We start from the raw sequence: 24,940 nt of genomic DNA on the forward strand, positions 1-24,940 counted from the left end.
TGAGGGAAATTTTGCCCGGGCAGCGGCACTATGGCCTTCTCTTATATCGAATTCCAACTGCCAAGGGATCTTTTACGTGCATTCCAATGTATACACGGGACCTCGGTTTTTCGTCTCATCTGAAGGACTAGACAGCTGTCCTTGTCAGCCCCTCCGTTCTGCACCACTGACAAGGGGATTGAAGAAAGGGGGGTTTGGGTGGCCAAATAGTTTAATGTGTGTGCTAGATCATAAGGACTGTCATTGAGTCAAGTGGCATGGTTTCGTTTCCCCCGCTTGTATGTGAGTAGAGTCACCTGTCCAACCTCGTGGGTTTTCTCCAGGTCCTCTAGTTTCTTCACACAGCTAAAAAAAAACCTACACTCAAGCAAATTGTTGAAATAAAATTGAACAATATGTTAGTCCTGAAATGACCTAATTTGTGTCGAGTGGACGTTAAATCACATTTCTCTCTCTTTGTGTTGAAAAATATATTCCAGAATGCCGGGGACAAATTTGATCAGTATTAATGAATTGATGGAAATTTTAAAATAATTTTGAGATTTTAATTTCAAAGAAAATAGGCAATAGTCTGTTGAATGGTGGAAAGACAGTCATGTGTCCTATGGTTTATAGTTTATTGTTAATTGAACGAATGTTGATCGACATAGGTTTAACAAATGTAATGTCTTCTTTTTAATAGAAATGTCTTTACTTTAAGCTAGATTTGAAGGAACTAAATGATACACCTTAATTTAAGACTTTCAGTAGATAGTTCCATAGTCGTGGTAATTGGATATTGATATTTGCAATACCAATAGAAACATTCAGTCATTTTCTAAGGCCGTGTTCACAGTGGATTGGTGGTTTTTGAGTCCAGATTCTTCTGGCCCCCAAGTTCACAAAGCATTCTCAGAATAAGTTAAGAATTTACTCAACTTTAAATCACTGATAATGAGAAATATCTTTGATTCAGAAACACAAAACTTTACACATTGTTTCTTATTGATGTATTTTGATACATTAAAACAACAAAAGTCTTTTAGAGAGCTATATTTTCGTTAAAATAAGACAAACAATTTTGAGAAAATTCTTAATGTAAGTCTGAGAATGCTTTGTGAACTCAGGGCTGGTGATTTGCATTAGGTAAAAAGTAGGATCTTATTCCAAAGAATGAAATTTAATTCTTGCATGCAAGTTCAGGAATTAATTTCATCTGCTTACCTGATTTCTAATGTCCTGTCAATGTGTTTTGGGTAATATTAATGTAAATGCAACATGTATCACTTTTTTTTTAGTTTTTAGATGCTTGCTTTTGATTTTCATTTATCAACAAGCAACGATTGACCATAACTGCTATCTGATAATGCAGTGGTTAATGGGCTTGTTATGCTCATAACCATTGCTTCAGGAATATAGAGAACTAGCTTCTGTCTTTTAATTTCATAATACATTTCGGTCCTTCTCCCTCCTTCAGTACAGATATTGACTTTCAACTCATCTCGAAGTCAAATATAGTTGTTCAAATTAGAAACACCATACATTGTTCTTGCAGCACCATCAACAATCCAATATAGATTAACAGCGAATGGATCTGTACATTCGATTATCAATTGTTTTAAATGTTTTCTCAGTCAACATCAAGGTCAATTTCTTTAGGATTGCTACTTCTGCAGGAAATTGAGCATCAAGACATTTGATAAACAGACAGGCTTTTGTTGATCTTTAGTGGCTTATGATCTCTTATTGTCTTCCATGTCTGTTTTTCTTCATTATCTGACAATTCAACCACAACAGTAAATCTACTTGCTACTGACTATATAAATGGCTACTAATTATATAGTTCTGACAATTTAATATGCTTTTACATGAGTTAATGTATCTAAGATGTTTTCTTAATGTCACAAAATGACAGGCTCCATTTATCAGCTACTTGCTACATGATTTGTCAATATGTACAAACAATACCATGTTTGGTCTCAACCTTTCTAATTTCTCATCAGAGTAACTAGTTTTAACTAGAAAACTGACCACAAATTCTTGTTAAAGATACATTCCCACAAAAGTATTTATCAGGTGGTTAAAAAGTATGACAGTTTTGGTATATATGGAAAGTAGAGACATCCAATCTTAACAGAAAAATTCTTGATTCCCTGAAAAACATCCACAGGACAAAAATGAGAGGGTGTCACTAATTGTCAGCCTGACAATTTAGGACTGTCTGTTAGTGTGACGTCAAAGGCTGCATGCGTAGATTGTCTGACCTCTTTTCATCAGATCAGGGAGCGCTTAATGTATATGTTGATAAACATGATAGTGAGTGGACTTGGAAAAAGTAAGAGATTTAAATGCACAACAAATTCTGAGACTAAACTGAGGAAAAAGAAGCGGGCAGGGGATAACCCCAGATTTTACTTAGCCTTTGATATTTTATATGCAATTAATTCTCCTTCGGTTTGACAATCTCCGCCAGCACCAAGTCACGTTACACAAACATGACTTCTTTAGATATATTTTTTATAGCTTGGTGTATTTCCTCGCAAATACAATGTTTTAAGAGGCATTTGAAGCAAATTATTGATTAATTAATTAGTTTAAATATATGTTTTTAGTCCAGATATATCATCAAATCACCCAATTTGTACATGGGAAGGCATCTTTAATTCACAGAAAGGTTACAAGATAAAACTTATTTAAATGAGTCTAAACAGTTTCAGATTACCCTACAGGAATTTTTGAGAATGGTCATGGCTTCCTCAAATTATAAGGCCAAAAAAGGCTTAGAAGTAAACCGCAGTAAAACCTCAAAAGCTTCTTTGTCCCCATTCCATCAATCTCTATAAATCCTTTCACGTTGTAGTTTTCTCAGTATGAGGCAAATTTTGCCCAGACAGTGGCGTTTCTGCCTTCTCTTCTTCAAATTCCAACTGTCAATGGTTCTTTTGTGGGCGTGGCTACAAGTACCATGGTGGACCTTGGTTCTCATCCCAGCTGTATGTCTAGATGCTTTTCCTTCCCAGGCCCACTGTCTTGCACCTGTGACAAGGTTAAACTGTAAAATCCTGAGGAACTTTCTCGGCCAACACCGGTCTCATGTGACAGTACCATACTCACCGAGCCCCTGTGACTCCCAGATTGTAATATCAATTGATTCTAATAAGGATGATCTAATGACAGTATTTACTACTATTTCCTTCAGATTTAGATTTAATGGATTTACTTTTTCTACTTTCAGGCGATTATTACAAATGGGTGTTTATAATACAGAATTGTTTAATAATCTTGGTCTATGTTGTTTTTATGCCCAGCAGTATGACATGACGTTAACTTGTTTTGAAAGAGCTCTATCATTGGCTGATGACACAACGTCGGGTGATGTCTGGTTCAATATCGGCCATGTTGCTTTAGTAAGTAGTATCAGACATTGTGAAAATACAAAATGTCAACTTTTTTTTGTTATGTGTTAAAATACAAAATATTAACACATGAAAAAAAAAAAGTTGACATTTTCATGTTGACATAATATTGTTGTCACCCCTGTCCGTCGCAGGTCACAATTTTTATCCGATTTTGACGAAACTTGAAATATAGGTTTATCTTCCATAGATCTCGGTTTCCTTTGATATTAGCATGTATCGGATCGTAACTTCATGAATTATGGCCCCTGATTGTACAAAAAATCAAGTTTTTAGCTTGTGAACACTCTAGAGATCACACAATTTTTATCTGATTTTGATGAAACTTAAAATGTATGTTTATAACACAAAGAACTTGGTTCCGTTCCATATTTGTGCCTATCACCGTTACACCATAATGATGGATGAGTTTGAATTTCATGAAAATTGGACCAAAATTGCCCAACAAAATGGCCGCTCCTTGTATGCAATAGTGCAAAAGTATGTAATATCAAGGTTGTGGATCTTCTAGAGGTCACAATTTTTATCCGATTTTGATGAAACTTAAAACATTTGTTTATATCCCAAAGATCTCGGTTCCTTTTGATATTGACGCATGTCAAACCATAACATCCAAGATTATGGCCCCTTATTGCTTTTTTTTTAGCTTGTTCTCTGTCCATCTCTTACAAAATGTGGGCGTATCTTGCTTGGCAACCGCTTGTTTTATTGGGAAGTAACTTTACAAAAATAAAACTAAGAAACGTGATTCATGTGTTTGAAACATACATTTTTAAAATTTAAAATCTATTCTTAAATATCAGGCATTATGCTAAATCTACCTATTGCAGGTCTTTCTTTAGGCCTGAAATGTTATATAGATTATTAATTAGACAATAATTAACTTACCAAGACCATAATCAACTCTCGATGCCGTTAGATGGCTAAAAAAAAAAGTAGATTTAAATACGTTTTGTGGTCGATGCGGTTACTGTAAAAATTGATAATCAAGACTTTGTTTATTATTGTAACAACGGTAGTAATGACAATCGGGGCTAGACTATAATTGTACCTCTAATATCTAGGCTCAGAGTTAAGTAATTTGGCTGAAATTTTCAGCATATTCGAACAAATAAGATCTTAATTTGAATGGGACGAAAAAGCTCTTAATTTGAATGGAGCGAATAATATCTTAACTTGAATGGAACGAATAAGATCTTAATTTGCATGGAATGAATAAGATGTACAGGGCTGTGTTTCAATTGCAACGTCGTCAACAGACTTATCTATTTTATTTCATCTACAAAACAGAGTCAGTGTTGAGGCTTACTTCGAACTAAATCTGTTTGATTTATATAAAACCAATGTGAATGTAGTTTCAGAGTAAATATTAGTCACTAGGCCGATATTTAACTTTATTTATGATATTATGATATGGTTGATATGACAATTGGTATGAACAGGAAATTATAATCACAGTAATACTTAACATGTGACCCACATATAAAAACTGTAATTACTCTAACCTATTAACCATTATTTAGTCTGTAATTATTTACTTAAACCAATTTAACCAATAATTCAATTATATTCAATTAGCAGATTTATATTTGAATGCACACTTTGTTTTTATGTTGGTTATATTTACATGTCTGGAAGTAAATGGGGTTTAAAGGCTTGTCAACACAATAATATGGTCATTTTCATTTCTGTGGTTACGTAGAGATATTAAGGTTCAGCTACATGCATTTTGCCTGTACTTCTTTGAATTCCACTTTTCAAAGTATCTTTCAGATGCACACCAATCTGTACACTGTGGAAATCAGGTCTTTTGACATATCTGCAGGAGTAGCTACCTTTTCCCTAAGTTCCCCGAGGCACCACCCCTCACAAATAAGAACTAGGCATCGTTGTCTGGACAAAATTTCCTCCAAAGCATACTGCACGGCCTATGGTTGGTGGAATAAATTAAGACGTTTAATTTTTTTCATTTCCATCCCTCTCGCCTCTCTCTTTGAAAACAATTACGATTGAAGTCAGTAATCACTTCATAAAAGTTGGTCACCAAACTATCACATTCCTTGCTAGAGCCCACTTTCCTTTGAAGACACTCCTGTACTATTACATTACAATATTACATTGATAAAGTTTTATTTCAGTTCAATTATAATATGGAAACTAAAAGGGAAACCCAAGATAATATAGCCTAATATAACTTGTGGCTCATAAATTTCCACATTTAGATTGTATCATTCTAGTATTTCTCTAAAAATTTCAAATTATGAGATGGTATTTTGATAAAAATGAATACTAGAGATATACATTTTTGAAGTCAAATAAAACAGATCAGATTACATAATTACCTATCTTTTTTTACAAAAACTGAAAGTAGACTAATCTCCTCGATTACATACAATTATTTTGGATTTTTATTGTGTGGGCTGGTTTTGAACTTTAAAAAGTTTCTCTTCATTCAAGTACGAAGTTTAATCAAACAAATTAAAAACTTTGACATCAATGTTCTCATTCATGACACATACAACTACTGGAGTATCAATTTTGTAAATGGTGTCACCCAAAAACCTTTGTAAATAGGTCAACTATTTCATCTCATTAATCCTCTGAAATTACAGTTTAAGCCAACATGTGATATTCAGGAGATTTGTATCCGTATTGTTCATCTAATTTATGATCTATATGGATTACTTTTGTCAAAATGTATTATAAAATATTACATACGTATTACCAGAGACGTAGAAAGTATTTATTTCACTGTAGACTATCGTTTATCTCCTCTGAATAATGTCTTAATCTTGATAACAACTGAGCTTACTCTAAGCAAACCATGATGTACTTTTAGCTGTGGCTACATAGTCCTAAAATGGATCTTTTAATATTATGATATTGCCTGTTTATTACAATGTCAAATAACAAAATGGGGTGGCTAAGTGGTCAAATGCATGCACTTTAGATCATAAAATCTATCATCACTGCCACTGTGGTGGATTCAATCTATATGAGAAGAAGTAGGTTTGCCTGCCTAACCTCATGGGTTTTCTCTGGGTTCTCTGGTTTTGTCCCACTGGTAAAGACCTCTTCGCTCAAAGAGTTATTGCTACAACAATATACACCATATGTTAGTCTTTTTTTCATCCTTTCATTTGCTTATTTCATACCTAGTTTTTGAGAAATGTAATGTCTTCAAACTGTGTATCATAGGTCTGTTATTCGTAATGTTCATCCCCACTATTATACATGACAAGTAGGATTGCCGTTTTCCTGGGGTCTCTGTTTTCCTATTCCTGCTAAAGATTTCCCTTTAATACCCAAATGATATGCTAATGTTTAGTAGTACTCCAATCTCTCTCTCTCTCTGTCTTTTAAAAAAAACCTCTATTATTTGCTATTTTCCTCTTTTAAAAGGAATGCAGTATGAACAGTTTAATGCCTCAGTTCCATTCGTGGAAATAAAGGGTACCTGGAGGACTGTAGTTAATTGTTAATTCAAATTTCTGGAAAAGCAAAATGAAGATAAAAACTTAGCACTATTTTATTTTTCAGGGTATAGGAGATGTGAATTTAGCATATCAGTGTTTCCGTATGTCATTAGCTAGTAATAACGACCATGCTGAAGCCTATAACAATCTGGGCGTGTTAGAGTTGAGAAGGGGGCACATTGAGGAGGTAAGTGAGGATTACAAATGAATTGGAAACATGTCAATGTCGGCACCTGCTCACAACTAATTCTGATAAAGATCATACTCATCCTTGTTATGATTTATTAATATGCATATGATCTATTCATTCAATCATAAATTTATTCCTTGTCCAGCTGAAAGTCAGAGAGCATGAGTGACTCTAATTGGTTGGCTAATTTTTGTCTTTGTCCTTGATTGGTGATATTGATTGACATTTTGTCAATGATTGGTCATTTGATTGACACAAGTGTCATATCATCAATGATTTTAAATTATTTTTACATTAACAAGTTGTTATGTTATAGCCTATGGTAGGAAAAGGCTAATCAGCTGATATAAAAGGGACTGATTAATTCGGGGACTGAGGGAATACCGTATGGAGAAGGCTTGACAAATGTGCTTGATTCTAGGGAATTGTGCACTACAATGGTTATTTTTAATTTGTGTAGTATTCAAAGGAATATACAAATTTACAATACAATACCCTTTATTGTTTGGATTTGGAAGGAACATATCATTAATGAGTACAATATCCTCTATTAGTTTCTAATTGTGTAACTCTGTACTAAAACAAACATTATACCAATGCAGAACACATGACAAGTTCAGTGCACTAAGTTCTGTGCACTTTTCCAATAAAAGTACTTCTGAAATATTCAATTCTTTGTCAAATTCTTAACAAATATCAATCAGATTGATGGAAAAACTATAATGGTGTTTATTCATGCGACTGAACTTCCAACATACCCGCAGAATTTGATATGTGGTTAATTTTTTAAAAGTCTTGTATTGGAAAATTTCTGGATTTTAAACACATTTTGACTATACAATAGATACCAGGATCTATGCACCGGCAATCTATAGGGAATCCCAGTTTATATTTATAAAAAATTCATTTTTTGGTTGACAGATTCTGAAATTGCTTCCAAATTTTATATCTTGTAATAAGATTTTATTTTAGTAAATCACTGTTATAGATTCCTTCAAAATTGATTATTGTGGTTATCATGAAAAGATTTGTTTGTTTCGATTATATTAAAGGAGTGAAGATATTATTTATAGCTGTTGTAATTATTATGGTTGGTGTTAGTTATGCTACAATATAAGTAGGAGGATACTATGAATATTTCTTCTGTATCTCTTCCTGATCAAGATTTTTGTCATTTTAAGTGGTATACCTACCTACCCACCACCACCCTATAGTATTTCCTCTAGCCTCACCAGTCTTGTTATTAATCTCCTACTCAAGATTCAAGTGTTCTGCTCTATATTGACGTCTGCCTATAACCTATAACCTATACAATAGTTGATATTTAACCCAATAAGTATCATATGTATTAATAAGTAGGATCAAGTCATCTTGGATTCCACCTTTTTCCTCATCCGCCCAATAGACGTTGTCCCAGATTAGTGGAAACCGATCCTGAAAAATCTCAATGGTTCTTCTGATGCAAAGATACAAAACTAGGATATTGTAGTTGTGGATTCAGTTCCTTTTCATGCAACTATCACACCCACTCCATTCAAACAATACAAGTTACTTTCTAGTGGGTGGAAAGAGGAACCAACCTTCAAAATCACAGAGTCTTCTCATGACTGGTTCAAACACTGCACATCCTAGATGATGTGGATCCACCTTTTTTACCACGGTCACTACTGCACGTACCCCATACTTATGTAAACTCTTGAAATTAATGTAAATTACTTTTAAGTGGGAACCGATCATAAAGGTTAATTTCTGCCCACACCTTGATTCTAACCCCGGATACACCCTAACCACTAGACTAAATTCTTTTGTTGTAAAATGGTGTTGTGTGGGGGTGGGGTGGGGAGGGAGGTGGGGACTAAATGGTCTAACGCATGCACTTTAGATCATAATGTCTGTCATTGAGTGAAGTGGTATGACTTCCATACCACACTTGTGTATGTGTACATGACAAGAAGTAGGGTCGCCTGTCCTGTCTAACCTCCTGGGTTTTCCCAATGTCCTCTGATTTCCTCCCAGTGTTAAAGACTTCTTCACCCAAGCGAATTATTGAAATGAAATTGTACCATATATTAGTCCTAAAATGACTTTGTTTGTTAAATCACATTTCTCTCTCTCTTATATAGTAAAATATAGTACCGTTGATCTAAAAAAGGTGTTCAGAATCATTGAGTACAAAATGACAAATTAGTAGTAGTAGTAGTAGTAGTAATATGTTGACTGTTAACTGTTGTAAACAATAGCAAGTTCTCTAGGTGTGCTGTATATCAGTATATTGTATTGTTTTAGTAGAATTATAGTAGATAGAACAATAATATCTACATGCCATGTTTTCTACTATTTATTTAGTAAAAGGAAATAATTAACTCTAATGGTGACCATACACCAACTTAGTGAATACAGCTGTCTATCTAACAAATGGTAACTTGTCACTATTATAATTTACTAAATGCCAAGGGCTATCCAGTAAATATTATAATTGATTTTGAATTAATCTCAATATATTTCCACAGTTTGGATGACCAATTCTATATGGAATAATTTAGGCGATTAGTTTCAGCACAGTAACAAATATTCAGTGATTCTCGTTGTGTAGCACATCAAACATTTACGAATAAAAGTTAAAAGGTATATAGCTAATAACTGAAAATATGTACAAACTAAATTGTGTCGCCTGCCTAACCTCACAGGTTTTTTTCCATGTCCTCCTTTCTCCTCATAGCCACGTTGGCTCTGTGAGTAAGACGTTGGCTCACTAAGTAAGTTCATCAGGATTTGCCAGCGTGGTTTCCCCTTGCCAGTGGTGCAGGACAGATGGTCTGGCAAACGACAACATAATATAGTCATTTGGAAGGAACGAAAAACCAAGGTCCCTCGTACTCATTGGCTTGTGAAGTTGGAATTCGATATAAGAGTAGGCCATAGTACCGCTGTCTAGGCAAAATAAGGAGTAGGGTCGCCTGTCGGGGGTAGGATGGCCGAATGGTTAGCACATGCGCACTGTATCATAAGGCCTGTCATTGAGTCAACTGGCGTGGTTTCGAATCCCCGGTTTCTCCCCACTGCTAAAGACCCCTACGCGCAAGCGAATTATTGAAATAAAAATAAAACCATATGTTAGTCCCGAAATGACTTAGTTTGTGTCGAGTGGACATTAAACCCCATTTCATTCTCTCTCTAAATCCAATTTCTCCATCTCTCTTCGTTAATCTATCAGTAGAAGATATAATACCATACATAATTCGTTATTTGATTTTAACATTGTATTCTTCAGACTTCTCAATGATTTTTGATTATTTAAGGCTTTTATTTCCAAAATTTCTGGCAATTTTGAAATCCCATCACTGGTCACTACTCCAAGTACTATATAAAACATGTTATAAATCAATATTCCAATATTCCACGTTTTTTGAGAAAAGCCCCCATATTTACATACACTGAAAGGGTATCATCATATTCATTTATATTCAAACAGAAATTAATCTTTTTATCCCTCTTACTGATCAGATCTGATTACTGTTTGTAGATGGTCAGTAGCAGCCATTGTTATTGCTTGACCACTAGTGCCCGGCAGTCAAACAAGATTCATTATTATTTTATCTCTTGTCTAAAAATAACAGGTTTCTAAACGTACAGTATGTCTGTATATTATATCTATACATGTAAATGTGTTGTACCAGGTAGTGTTTTCTGTCTTGGATAAAATAAAATAAATAGAAATAGATATAAAGGAAAAATATTTTTTATTAGATTCTGAGAACAAACATGTTTTTGTTTCTAAAGATGGTTGTTGTTACATTTATTCATTATCAAAAGATAAAAACAGTCTAATATTTCCGCTTAGATTATAGGCCCAAAGTTCCCATGCTGATGTTTCAGGCAAAATTCTTCCACTATCATTAAACACATAAACATTGATATAAAGATTGCTGTGTATATTATAGAATGTTAAAGGCATATGGCTCTATTCTTTGGAGAGAGAGAGAAATGGAGTTTAACGTCCACTTAACTCAAACTAGGTCATTTCATGACCAACATATGGTTTAATTCTATTCCAATAATTCACTTGCGGGTATGGGTCTTTAGCAGTGGGGGGAAACTGGAGGACCTGGAAAAAAACCCCACGAGGTTGGACAGGCAACCCTACTCCTTTTTTTAAAATAGCAATGTTAAATTTTTGTATGATTTAATGTAAAAATGACCAAAAAAGGAAGGGAATTTATTTTGTAATTGTGCAAATTAAAAGCATTTCAAATATTTACGTTGAAATACTTGTGTGTATGTGATTCAAATTCTTGTCTTTTGGTGGTGTTTATTTTGTGGATATAAGTTGTTTGTAACAGCAGGTTTCTATTGAATACAACATGACTATGTTAGGTGGTTTTATTTTCTTGTAAAATATTAACACATTGTGGTATATAGACATGTATGGACAACTGTTTCAATATTTACTTATATAAACAAGATGTAGAGAGAAGTGAAAAAAAATTATTTACTCCAAAATATGAGATATATAAATGAAAGGAGAAGAAGCTGTGATTAAAATTTTAATGTCTTGTTCTCCTCAGATGCCCTGTTCACATCCCCCATTCGGGTCTCCAAATGGAAAATATGTTTAAAGATACAGTACTTACATTTTAGATAAAGAGCTAATCTTAACTGATTTCAATAAAAAAAATTAAGGAATAGTTAGTATTGATTAAAGGGGATCTCTATCAATTTCACATGTTAATTCAAAAATATTTCCAGTGTTGTTGCCACAAACTTGATTGGTAATAAACCTAAATTACCGTACTCACTGATCTGTATTAGGAAGGGATGGGAAGGTTGTTGCCTTTGACCAATATGATATTGTTGATGAACTTAAATTACCATACTCTACTCCTCTGTGATTTTCTTTAGTTAATCATCAAGATGTTCAAGTCTCTTTAACAATTCTGTAGGAAAGGCTATTAAAAATAGCTAATGTTCCACCAACCAGAACTAAGTTTATCAGGTCATCAGTTAGTTATATGTTGTATATAGCTTAATGTTTTCTCCACCACTTGATGCTGGTAAGATTACAATAGTGTCATTGTTGTTACTATATAATATTGTAATCTTACCTTACTACAGATACGAGAATTATTCTAATTCTTATACAACCATCACAAATTATATTATTTCATTCAAAATTTAAATTTAAAGGATAAAAATCCAAATGTAAATATTTTAGTCCCTAGTACAGTAAATTTAAAGATAGATGTAGTCTGTACAACAAAATATTTTTTAAGACAACAAATTCTGATTATCCATATTATATTTTTTTCTGATATCTAAATTCCCAATTTTCGATCTGATCAAAACCTGTTGTTTAGAGGCTCGGAAAAAGCAAGGTCCACTAGTGTATTTGTTGGTGTGAAGGGTAAAGAACCCTTGATAGTTTCAAATTGATCAAGAATAGGCAGAACCACAGCTGCCCAGGCAAAATTTCACCCACATCAATTCATTTATTTCATGATGGTTTTCATACATTAGTGGATGGGGATGGTTACATTTTCTAGAACACCTTATACCAGATACCTAATAATAGCTGTAATATTTGTTGTGAAATGATGTCAGTATTTTAGTTGCCCAATAAAATATTATATTCTACCCGATTTAATGCTATTGATACTATAAGTAGATGGATTGTGATATTATCATAGTTTATTACGATCATAAACTTATGAGGCTCGTAAAACTTGAGATTGAAGATAATTGGTAGTGGAACCAAGCGTAGTATATTAAATATACGCCTTCCCTTACTATACCAAAATACTCGCATAACCTTGACAACAGGTTATTATATTTATTGATACTTTAGATCTTTTTTACTAACCATGACGTACATTAAACTAACACATCATAATAAATATTACTATTATCTTTATGTACTAATTCATCCAAGGTTGTACCTTTATCAGTGATTTATATTTATATGATGAGCCTTTTTTGTCATTTCAAGGAAAAAAAATATAAACATTTTCTTTTGCTGTAGATGATATCATTGAAACGAAATTGTTATGTCTTGGATTAGGAAGACAATCAACAAAAATAATTAGATCTTAGCATCTATAAGAAAAGAGGAATATTGGCTTGGATATGGCTAGTTTTCAGTAAAATATAGCCTACACTAATTAATTTTAGATGAGTCAGGGCGAATATTTTGAAATATTCATTATTAACAACATAAAACTTGAAGAACTTTAAAACCATTTCTTCTGTCTTCTTAAAAATGGATCATGTGTCAAAAAATTAATTGAATAAGTGGACACATTCTCCTCTATGAATTATAATTGACAACTGATTAATTATCTGCTCTTGGCACATAGCGTTGTCTTCATCAGGATTTTCCATATGGTTTCCCTTTGTCAACAGTGCAGATGGAGGAGAGTTTGGTGAGGGACAACATGTTCGGAATGGGATGCAAAGCCCTTGACAGTTGGAAGTCGTTATAAGAGTAGGCTGTAGTGCCGCTGTCTTAGCAAAATTCCCCTCATAGCACTCTGTATGGCGAATGACATCATCATTAGCCCAGTCGGTGCAGAACAGTTTGACATTAAACCCCATTTCATTTCATATCGTTGTCCACAAGTATTGAAATATAAATTATAATATTTTTTACAAACATGTTTTTTAAAATTTTCACTAAACAGTACTTAATGAATACTACAAAGTACAGGTATTCTAATTATTTGATGATTTTGATATGGAAATATTGTTTGAATTTTTTTAAATAATATTCAGCCAATATGTTCCAATTATCCTTCTCTAGTTGGCCTGTGAATAGAACAGTTGTGAATTGTTTCTGATAATATGGTTCAATATTATTCTAATATGCAAGGCAGAATTTGTTTAAAGATCAGTGTTTGGTCTTGGTCTGTATTTATTTGACCAGTATTAAGTTAAAGTCCAGTTTATTATTTTGTTGATCAGCTGTGTTTATTGCTACAAGATTGTCATCAGTACTCTTCTCCACAGACCTAGGTGGCTTAAATCAATAATGTGCAGAATCTTAAGCCCCACCCTGAGAATAAAGTGATCTTATGTAACAGTACAATACTGTGATATTATCAGAGAATACTTGGTACTACAAAAGGTCATGAAAACCATGACCAGACCTGGGTGGTTTAAGTCAATGGGGGGATCATGTGGGTAAGTGGAGGTCGGGTGTTCGATCCCTGCATTGGCTGAGGAAGTTTATCCAGATTTTCTGGCGTGGTTCCCCCTTCTCAGTGATGCAAGACGGAGGGCCTGACAAGGACAGCTGTCTAGTCCTTCGGATGAGACTAAAAACCGAGGTCCTGTGTATACATTGGAATGCACGTAAAAGATCCCTTGGCAGTTGGAATTCGATATAAGAGTAGGCCATAGTGCCGCTGCCCGGGCAAAATTTCCCTCATAGCACACTGTATGGCGTTTGCCCGTCTTCATTAGCCCAGCATAGAAGCAGAACAGTAGGACGTTAAACCCCATTTCATTTCATTTCATTTCATTTTAAATCAATGATCTGCACATTGCACAATCTAAAGCCCCACCCTGAGAATAAGATGATCTTATGTATCAGTACAATAATGAAATATTGTCAGAGACAACTTGGTACTCTACAACAGTTCATGAAAGCCACGACCAGTGTGACATTTAGTTCTGTCTGTCTCTATCACAGTTGGAATCTGTTTGTATTATTTCCATTTGACTGATCTAATGGAACAACTGTTACATGTTTTGATTGTAATGTAAATCGGAAGAGAAATCAGCCAGCTAGTATGTCAATATCATACAAAGATTATGCTTCATCTCATGGAGATTTTATTTAATAGTTGTTAGGGTTGGGTGACCGATTGGTCTAGCATGGGCACTGTATAGTCTATCATTGAGTCAAATGACATGGTGTCAATCCCACACTTGTATGTGACAAGGAGTAGAGGAGTAGAATTTCCTGTCAAACTTCATGTGTTTTGTTCCAGGTTCTCCTTTTTTTCTTCCACTACTAAACACACCCATGTGCAAGTGAATTATGGAAATAAAATTTACCATAAGTTTATCCCAAAATGACCTAGTTTGCATTGAGTGGAGATTAAACTCTTTTCTTACTCTATACTGTCTGTATCAATACAACTACTCTACAGAAATACAACATCTAATATTTTGTGATAGAAGGCATAATATTTTGTACTAGAAAGAGTAAGCATACACCTTGTGCACAACAACAACTATAACTATTAGTAGATGTATATCTAGCATTACTTCTACTCTACAGAAAGACAACAAAAGTTAGTGTTAACTAAATACTGTATGCTAGAAGAGTAAACATACACTGGCAAGTGCACAACAACAACTATAACTATTTTCAGGGATAGTTTAAACTTGAATTTTAAAATCTACTACTAGAATAGAAGTGAAATTAGGGACAAAGACCACCAATAGAAAAAATCTTGCCAAGTTGTTTAAATTCAAAAATAATACAAATGTTAGCTGTGTGAACTTCCAAAGTGATATCAAGTGTTTGAGAAAGATTAATTATACCCTGTCTCATGCATGTGACCTGTCACTATATTTAGCTGAATTACACAATATCTTGAACAGATAAATATCAGAATTTGACTGTAATTGTATAAAATATCAATGTCTTAGAAAAAGTTATCTTGGTATTGACCGGTTTAGTCAGTGATGTGTTATAATGAATAGCCGAAGTAATATCTGGGCAAAAAATGAAGAAATATTCACGTTACCATGTGAAACCATCTTGTGGAAGACAATCAATATATTAGAATCCAAAAATATGGAACCCATTTAATACCTGACTCCATGTATAAGAGTACAAATATATTTATCTTCATTATAGTTAGTTAGAACAACTGTACATCTGTCAGTAAAACTATTGATGTTGCCATTCTTCAGATAAGAAAAAATTATAGCATCTTGTAGAAATGAGAGACCTTACATCATATTGCCAAATTATAGAAATCAATATTAATGATAGATGACTGATAACAGTCTACAACATATTATAGATTTTTTTTAGATAACATCATTTAATTCTAACCCATTTCGAAGCCAAGATATTATGTATTTGTAGGAGAAATTCCAGCTTAGAAGACTTTTTTGGCACAACATACAGGTCAAAATGTACTGGCTGTCTTTGTAAATACATGCACCAGTACCATGATTATGATGTGTGCGCTTTGCATCATAATGTCTATCATTGAATAAAGTGGTGAGGTTTCGATTCCCTGCTTGTACGTGATAAGGATTAGGGTCACCTGTCCAACTTCGTGGGTTTTCTCTGGGTCCTTATTGAAATAAAAGTGAACCATATGTTAGTCCCGAAATGACCTAGTTTGTGTTGAGTGGATGTTAAACCGCATTTCTCTCTCTCTCTTTATTATGTCTTGGAAAGATGATACCACTTCTTTTTTATTTTGTTGTTTGACTAGTGAATGGAAATAGATATTGTTCCAACGTTACTCTCAACTAAGGAGTTTTTAGACATTATGAATTATTGCTGTTTTTTTTTCAGTAATTACTCAAATTTGTCTAAATTGTATTTTTGCATTTATCCATTATGTTATAAAAGAGATTGTGAAATCTACATGTACTTGTAATCAATGACATGTGTCTTTAGATATTGAAATTTACACATGATCCAATCACCTGTCAATAGCCATGCTGGATCGTCTGCAAACTTTCAAACTTATGGTTTTATATAATCAATAATTTGCCATATAATTCTATAATAGCATGTTTCAGGCAATTTGTGGGAAAAATTTTGTTTGATCAATGCAAATACACAAGCCATTTAAAACGCCAGGTTTTCAAGTAATTTGAAATTATTGATCACCATAGATTTTTCACGGTCATTATTGTGTAATTTGGGGCCCTTGTAGGAGATGAAATATTAGAAAACCTCATGAAATGATGTCATGTTTCAGCTTAAGTTAAAGCACTTTACTAGCAGACATCTCATACGTATTTAATACACACCAGTGAATAGCGGCTATAGAAATTTCGGTTCCATCATGAGAATTCTTTAGATATCATGAATTTATGCTAAACTTAGATTATGCATGTAATTTTTGATAAAAGGTTGAGAAATGTGTTAAAGGTAAATATCCAATCTCCAAGATATTAAATAAAATTCATTTTATATATTTGTATTAGAGAACTGTATGTGTTAAAGGGAGATATCCAGTCTCCAAGATATTGAATAAAATTCATTTTATACATTTGTATTAGAGACCTGTATTATTTAATGTATTAAAATTTCATTGAATAAATATTTCAAATATGGATACAACTTCCAACTTATTTATTTATATGATTTTCAATATCTAATAATTAATATTTCCTTCCAATAATTTTGGGGTTAGCCATATTTAGAATAAAACTTTTCTGTTCTATATATATTGGTACATTTAGTATTTATGTGGTTAAAGTTAAATTTAAGTGTATATAGGGTATAGAGTGGTAGAATAAGAGAGGGGGGAAGTACAATAGGAAATCCATTCTATTGTTCAAGTGATAATATGGTGTGTTCGGCACATAGAACTAGTTCAATATGATAATAATCACATTGTCCATTTGTAGAATGATAATACAACCATCGTGCCTTATATTACATGACAATTCTTCATCATGGCCATACCCAAATCTTCATGTGTAATTTGTCAACCCATTCTTTTCTTCTCTTCCGCTAACAGGATGTCGGCTGCTACTTAAATTCTTCCATGGTAGTGAAAATGTAATTGATGCCATTTCTAGTAGCCATTGCTTTATTGTCGGTACATAATTAGACTTATTATCTCAAATCACAGAAGTTGTTTCTGATAGCAAGATGGCAGATTATTTTATTTATTTCTTAGGCTTATTCACAAAATTTTATTTTTTGGGTCCGAGTTGTTCTGCAATAACTTATCATATGATATACTCCCAATAATTTTATCTGAACATATCTTTTATAAAGAGTATCACCTTGGAAGTTGACATTTGAGTATCCGTAAAGGCAGCTGTAGTGTTGGGGCAAAAATTTCTTCCCCTGCTATTGTACATGTAACTAAAGAAAATAAAATGACTGAAGTGTTATGATGATCAAATATCAAGCCCCATTCCTTTACTGAACCTATCATATTTTAAGTTAGGGGAAGGGATCCTCCCTAACAGATAAGAAAAAATAAAGTACGTTGAAAATGCTGTTAAGACAGACTTAATTTTGAAAGACCACCAGTCCCACACTGATCAGCAGTGAATTTTCGCTAAGCCGCTACAATCACTGATAAGGATGACATCGATGCGACTTAATGAGTCCCAAATATTAACTTTTTAAATTCTAAAACATTTTTTTCATTTATTAGAAAAATAAATAATGACGTTTGAATTATTTGTAGGTAAAAATCATTTCCTATTTAGTGTAAATGGGTACTAAAATAAGTAAAATTCACCATTTAGTCCGAATCAGTAACGTCTTATTAAACAATGCATGTGCTATTGAGCCAATGATTGACGCCGCGTTATGTGACGTCACGTGTCGAAACAGTCATCTGTTATAGAGATATTAGAAGATCTCTGTGAAACAGATTGCACCAGTCATCTTGCCAGTGCCCTTCATGGACAGTATAATTCCATAGCTGTGGTCCCATCCCACAGTTCAAATCCTGATTATGCTGCTGAATCACCAGTATGCGAAGTGTGGATTCTTTCTACTATTATACCCTTGCACTAAAAATTTTCAAATAAATAATTCTGATCAAAATGTATGCTTTTATCATTGGCATTTAAATAATACATTGTTTTGATTCTGTTTATATTTACAGGCCAGAGCATTTTTCCAAGCATCGTTTGTATTAGCACCACATATGTATGAACCACATTATAACTTTGCTGCCCTAGCTGATCAGGTATGTGATTATTTGTAGATTCTATTAAATAATAATTCAGTAATGTTTCAGTTCATTCAAGATCTAAAATGGGTAGATGCCAAAGCTCTTTTGATGGCTGTAATCAGTTTTATTTTTCTAAAGTTTAATACTGTGGCCAGACACTGTGTATTCTAAAACGTTTCAAATTTTTAATTAAACATGCATTATGCAAGAGATAAATTTGATTATTGCAAGTCTTAATTTAGGCTTTAGATGTTATAGAAATTATAAATTAGATCTTTATTTAAACAACAAGACCAAAATCAACTCTGTAGACCCACGGATGGCTCGGCTACAGCTCGGATTTAAATAGGATTTCACTAATTGATTAAATCAGATAAAGCCTTTCCGTATGCCATTGAAAACTTTACTTGATAATCGAGATATGTAGGTGGAGTTAACGCCTGTCAATCAAACGTTCGGCGAAGGTGAAGACACAATTCGCTACAATTTCTAGGCAAATATTACAATGATGATAACTAGGTTCAGAATAAAGTAATTTGATTGAATTTTTCAATATATTCTTCTTTCATCATCTACTTTTGAACTGTTATAGCAAGAATGGCCAACTCTCTATAAATATCTCCCATAATGTATCTTTAAGAAATGTGTGCTTAATGTTAGATACTTGTACATAGAGTTGATTTCTCTGGCAAAGTATCAATTATTGTGCCTACTTAGCATTGTCAGATAAATCTTCCTTATAGCTTGAACAAACTCACAGACATTTATACATATTATCATTCTGTCATAAAATTGGCGGCTGAAAAGATAATATATGATATAAATACACATTTATTTGTATGATGTTTCCTGTAATTATGTGCGATAATTTTTAGCTGAAATGATTTGCGCTATTGATTTGGGGGGACGGTGTCCTTTGTGGTTATCTGCGAATACAGATTGGAAAAAAGTGAATCATTATTATTATAAGTACAGCTTCCTAAACAGAAGTTGTAGTGAAACCAGTTGGATTGAAATGCCTTCTTAACCCTTAAGAGGGGTTTTGATGGCCAAATGGTTAGCACGCGCGCTGTATCATACGGTCTGTCATTGAGTCAACTGGCGTGGTTTCGATTCCGCGGTTGTACGTGACAAGGAGTAGGATCGCCTGTCCAACCTCCTCCGGTTTCCTCCCACTTCTAAAGACCCCTACGCGCAAGCGAATGATTGAAATAAAATTGAACCATGTGTTAGTCCCGAAATGACCTAGTTTGTGTCGAGTGGACGTTAAACCCAATTCTCTCTCTCTCTCTCAACCCTTAAGTCTCTTATTGACCTGGATCTCAGGTGGGCAGACAGCATTTAACACCTATTTTGGGTCCTAAAGTTTCAGATTTCTACAAGAGCTATTTTTGTAATTGCTTAATCAACTGTTTGGATTTGGTCAGCTAACTATTCATCAGTTACACAAATATTTTACAGGAGAATATTTAAAATAGTAATTTTCATAAAGAGTTTACTGACATAAATCGAGACAATAGATAGTAAGATGGAAATAAAATAACATCAGTCTCCAGTTTAATAAATGTACAATGTACGTTCATACTCAAATTGGGTGATATGCCAACTGGATTCTTGCAAATGTAATGGTTTTATCTTGTTTGTGTAGAAATATTGTTTAAGTTTGCTTAACGATTGAATAACCTGGAGAGAGTACATGTGAAGTTTTATGGACTACCATTCTGAAACCCTCATTCCAAACAAAATGGCCATTAACCAATTCATATACCATAAGTGCCATTTACTTTATTTGCTATGGTCGTTAAGTGTGCAAACTTAATTTACCCATTTCTAACTTCTGTAAGCTACTGTATACAAGTTAAACCATCACGCTCTGATGTCTTATCAGTTTTACTTGTCTTAAGTGGTTGTTGTCAATTTCTTGATGAGGTCAATAAAAGATGGTAGCATCCATCAGAGAAATGATATTCTGGTGAAATCCAAATAAATTGTACATGTTATCTGTTGATAATTTATCCTTCCAATGATTAACCTAGAATTATGGAACAGGTGAAAGTAACAGACGGGTTTGCTGACCAATCAGATTTTTACAACCTGCCTTGTCTGGAGTTCCGGGTATACAGGGAATTCTTAAAATTCTTTTAGAAAGATTTCTATCTACTAGGTTTTCGTACAATATCTAAATGTTCACAACTTAATCCATATCAAAATGTAGACTTATCAATTGATCAATTAACATTTAATAAAGAAATCAAAACATCAACCATAGATAATCGGACAACTTCTATTCATTTGGATTAAAAAGAGACCCACCAACAGGTTTGCATTCATCATATCTTTGAAAATACTGAATGGAATTGAACCATTTTTGGACTGATATTCCTCTTAACAGATTAAACTTTCACAGTATGTATTGGAAGGGATTCAAAATCCCTCAAATGATGATCAGAGTCTTTAAATGTGTTCAGTGCAGAGCCTCGTTTAACATGATGACTAGGCGGCGGCGCCATGTACTGGCCAAACTGTGCCGCCTACTGAGCCCAAAAGTTGAAGACTGGGCGGCAACTTACATACGTTTTGAAAATCGCCGACAAGGTTTTTCCCATGTGCCAATACTATATCATGGTGCGTAGGTTTACAAAATCGTCTTTCTGATTGTTTTATGGGTATATTTCTGTCTACGGGTCAGCCGCAGCAGTGTTTTGATCTCGATTTTACAGGGTATTAATCAATCCATGGTTTAACAAGATGCCAAAACTAATAGTGTATCAAATCTCCGAAACTAATTTTTAAGTGCTCAGAAATTGAGTCTAAGGGAGTCAATTGAGGCTCTGGTTCAGTGCTAGTTTATCCATTTTACAACCAAACTCTTTTAATTTGTTCTACCTCGTGAGCTTTTAACCTGTCCCTGCTCTTCTACAACAGTTCAACATTTGATTATTTATTAGATTGAAAAGCATTGCAACTTTTGTACGTCTAGAAGTCATTTATTCTTGATGCAGACTTGAAAACAGAGTGCCCGGTATAAGAATTCTTGTGATTTATATAAAAATATAGTATGATAATCTTGAAGTTATCTCGAGAAAGTAATCAAATTAATAGATATTGGTATAAGACTATCTATGGATATTACTGTTGTGAATTACAATCGATTTGTTGGAAGTGTAGCTATGTTACACTCGGTGTGATACTGATAGATTGGTTCAGAGTTAACCCCTTACAGTTTTATGAAGAAGTATGTGAAGCATGGTATCATATTCACTTATAAATCAATGTTTACATACTAGTTACACAGTGGTTACTTAACTTGTATAAAACATTAATTCTTCCACTCAAAACCATTTAATCATAATGTACATAGGGGTGGGTATAGGGTGGGAAATGGGGGTGAGCAGGTGTACAGGGAGCCTTCCCAGTGGCAGAGGAAGTAACCTGGGGCAGGCAAGGGCTTTTATTAAGCAGGGGTAGTGGCAAGTGAACGACAATTTTCGTGCTAGATGCTTAAAATTGGAATCATATTGAGAATGCAGTCATTAGAGTATCTCTGAATATAATATAAGCATAAGCACAAGTAAAGCATTTAAAGTTATTATTCATTCTTTCCAAGAGTGTTCCTGGCCCTTGCTTACCTCTCCACAGCAGCAGATGTTTGAGGAATGACTAAAATTAATAATAACTTTAAATGCGTTACTTATGCTTATATTATATTCAGAGATACTCTAATCTTCAAAAGAGAACTAATCAAGGCACATTTTATTTGAAGCCTACTGTTACATACTTTATACCCAGCCAAGTTGCACGTTTGGAATATTTGCAGGATCGGACCTGTACACACTCCTGGTGCATATCTGGAAGTATAAATGACTACACAATTTTACCTCCCTATAGGAATCTATGTAACAAGTGTTCTCTAAACAACTATACAAGAGAGAACCTACAGACAGGACACAGATACCTCAAACAATGAACATAGATATCAAATAAAGTTAATGGATCAGGCGGGGGGGGGGGGGGGGGGGGGGGTAGCTTTAAGCTTCCTCTGCATATGGTTTTAGTTGTGGAGCAATCGTGGTGATCCTATCAGGTCATATCATATATTGTGGAAACGTATTCGAACGTATCTGTATGTACGTGTCGTGGACTCAAGAGGGACAATCCTATTGTAGTGCATCGCAGGACAGTGGCAACAACCTAGCATAGGACAATAATGTTATGAATGCTTTGAATTGTAGGAGACAATCCCAGGTTACATATACGTATTTGTATACAAAATACCTTGTATCTTATTAATATGATAATTCTTATACATAATGCTATAATAGTATCCCACTATGAAATAAATTGTAACTCCAACCCACAGCTATTTTATTTAATAAAGGAATGTCTCACTTATTCTAAACACGTATTAAAACTGACAGTCAAGGCCAAAAAGACATCAATAATGCTGCAAATGTAGTATGTTTTATGTGCCATGTCAGTTGTTGACAGATACCTCTCTTATCAAAGCTTATACTAAACCTTATCTAACCTTAATGTGAGACATCTTTTAGTTAATGATCTTATCCAATCATCACACTTGTTACAATTGGTGCAGGGGTTGTGCCTTACGACCTTTCACCTCTAAAGCTGCTGTCCCTATAGGTGTTGAGTGTAAACCTAATCTATTGGTTAGTGTAATTAACCAATGTAAATGAGATTTAATGAATGGTCAGAGGGAACAGACTGATAGCATGGAGGGATAAAGTTTGAGAAATAATCAGAAATTCCTTTATTTGGGGTAATTAAAATGAGATAATGGAAGCATGTGTTCCTTGTCTTGGGTTTCAAATTGGGTGGAGTCGATAAATTGTTGGTGGTGTATTACATTACTGTGCAGTTATGTTACAATTAATGTTACGACAGTCCCTTGGGCTTCACAAAGTCTAGAAAGACAATGAGCCTGTCTCAATAAGAAAAGATTATTAATATTAACCTTGAAATTGTTTTTGCCATACCAATAAGACGAAACTGTACTGAATTTATGGTTATTAATCGTATGTGTTATGGAATCTTAGTTATGTTAAGTTTGAAACAAGAAACATGACCACAGTAATACAATATCTGTTTGTCCATATTGGATGTGTTCTGTCTGTGCTTTTTATACGCCCACATAAATGTTCAGGACATAAAAAAAACTATTAATTTACAATATTTTCTGATATCTGGAACAGCTTAAGATATCATCTGTGTACATGTTTTCTATGGATATAGAAGCCAATCAAATTTAATTTATCATAATTATTTCATGAATTGTTACTCTTGATCATTTTAATGTATTTTCAATACCCCCCATTACCTAACAAAAAAGAGAATAAACATAGGACAACCTTTTTAAACTGCTTGGACGACTTAGCACTGTGGGTGTGTAACTTTATGGTTTTACAAACATTTTGTTTACCAAGATTAGTATTCCTAAAAGGAAATTTATAAAAAATTTTAAAAAAAACACCTCTTAATTAGCATTGTGAATAATTATTTGAACAATAATAGTTGTCATATAGTAAATGAAAACTGGCAAAAGTACTGGAGCCAATTTTGACTTCCTCTTGGTTAATTGACGGCACATGTCAGTGAGTCATTTACCATAATCTTCACATTTTAATAGATTCTGCCAACAGCAACTAATTTATAAAGCAGATTCTATGATTGAATGGAGTAAATCAGTCATAGTTAGCTTAGCCATTGTTTAGAAGCTGTCAAATAGTCCTGGGGACATGGCACAAGTGATACTCGATGGACACAACCAATCATAGTAAACTACTTCTTTGTTTTGTACATCATTTGTGTCGCACTTTGACAGGAAGTTGATTAATGAAAGGAAAAAGGCTTGTTTTCACATCCTGTTTTAACTGCAGAATACTATAAGAAATATGTGTATAAGAAATGTTAATTAAAAAACCTCCGGTGTTTCTGTATCTATTTCTATTATTTCTGTTCGATTAA

At 33.8% G+C, this 24,940-nt stretch overlaps 1 protein-coding gene across 1 annotated transcript in view; it reads left to right on the forward strand.

The window, feature by feature from the left end:
* LOC126820885 (tetratricopeptide repeat protein 8) overlaps positions 1–24,940 on the forward strand; it is a 47,748-nt gene that overhangs the window by 15,569 nt on the left and 7,239 nt on the right. Inside the window, exons 8-10 of the mRNA XM_050549036.2 lie at positions 3,215–3,386; positions 6,936–7,058; positions 18,890–18,973. Of these exons, the coding sequence (XP_050404993.1) occupies positions 3,215–3,386; positions 6,936–7,058; positions 18,890–18,973 (379 nt within the window). The remainder of the gene's footprint in view (positions 1–3,214; positions 3,387–6,935; positions 7,059–18,889; positions 18,974–24,940) is intronic.

Source organism: Patella vulgata, chromosome 5 (assembly GCF_932274485.2).
Source record: "Patella vulgata chromosome 5, xgPatVulg1.2, whole genome shotgun sequence".
Taxonomy (NCBI): domain Eukaryota; kingdom Metazoa; phylum Mollusca; class Gastropoda; family Patellidae; genus Patella; species Patella vulgata.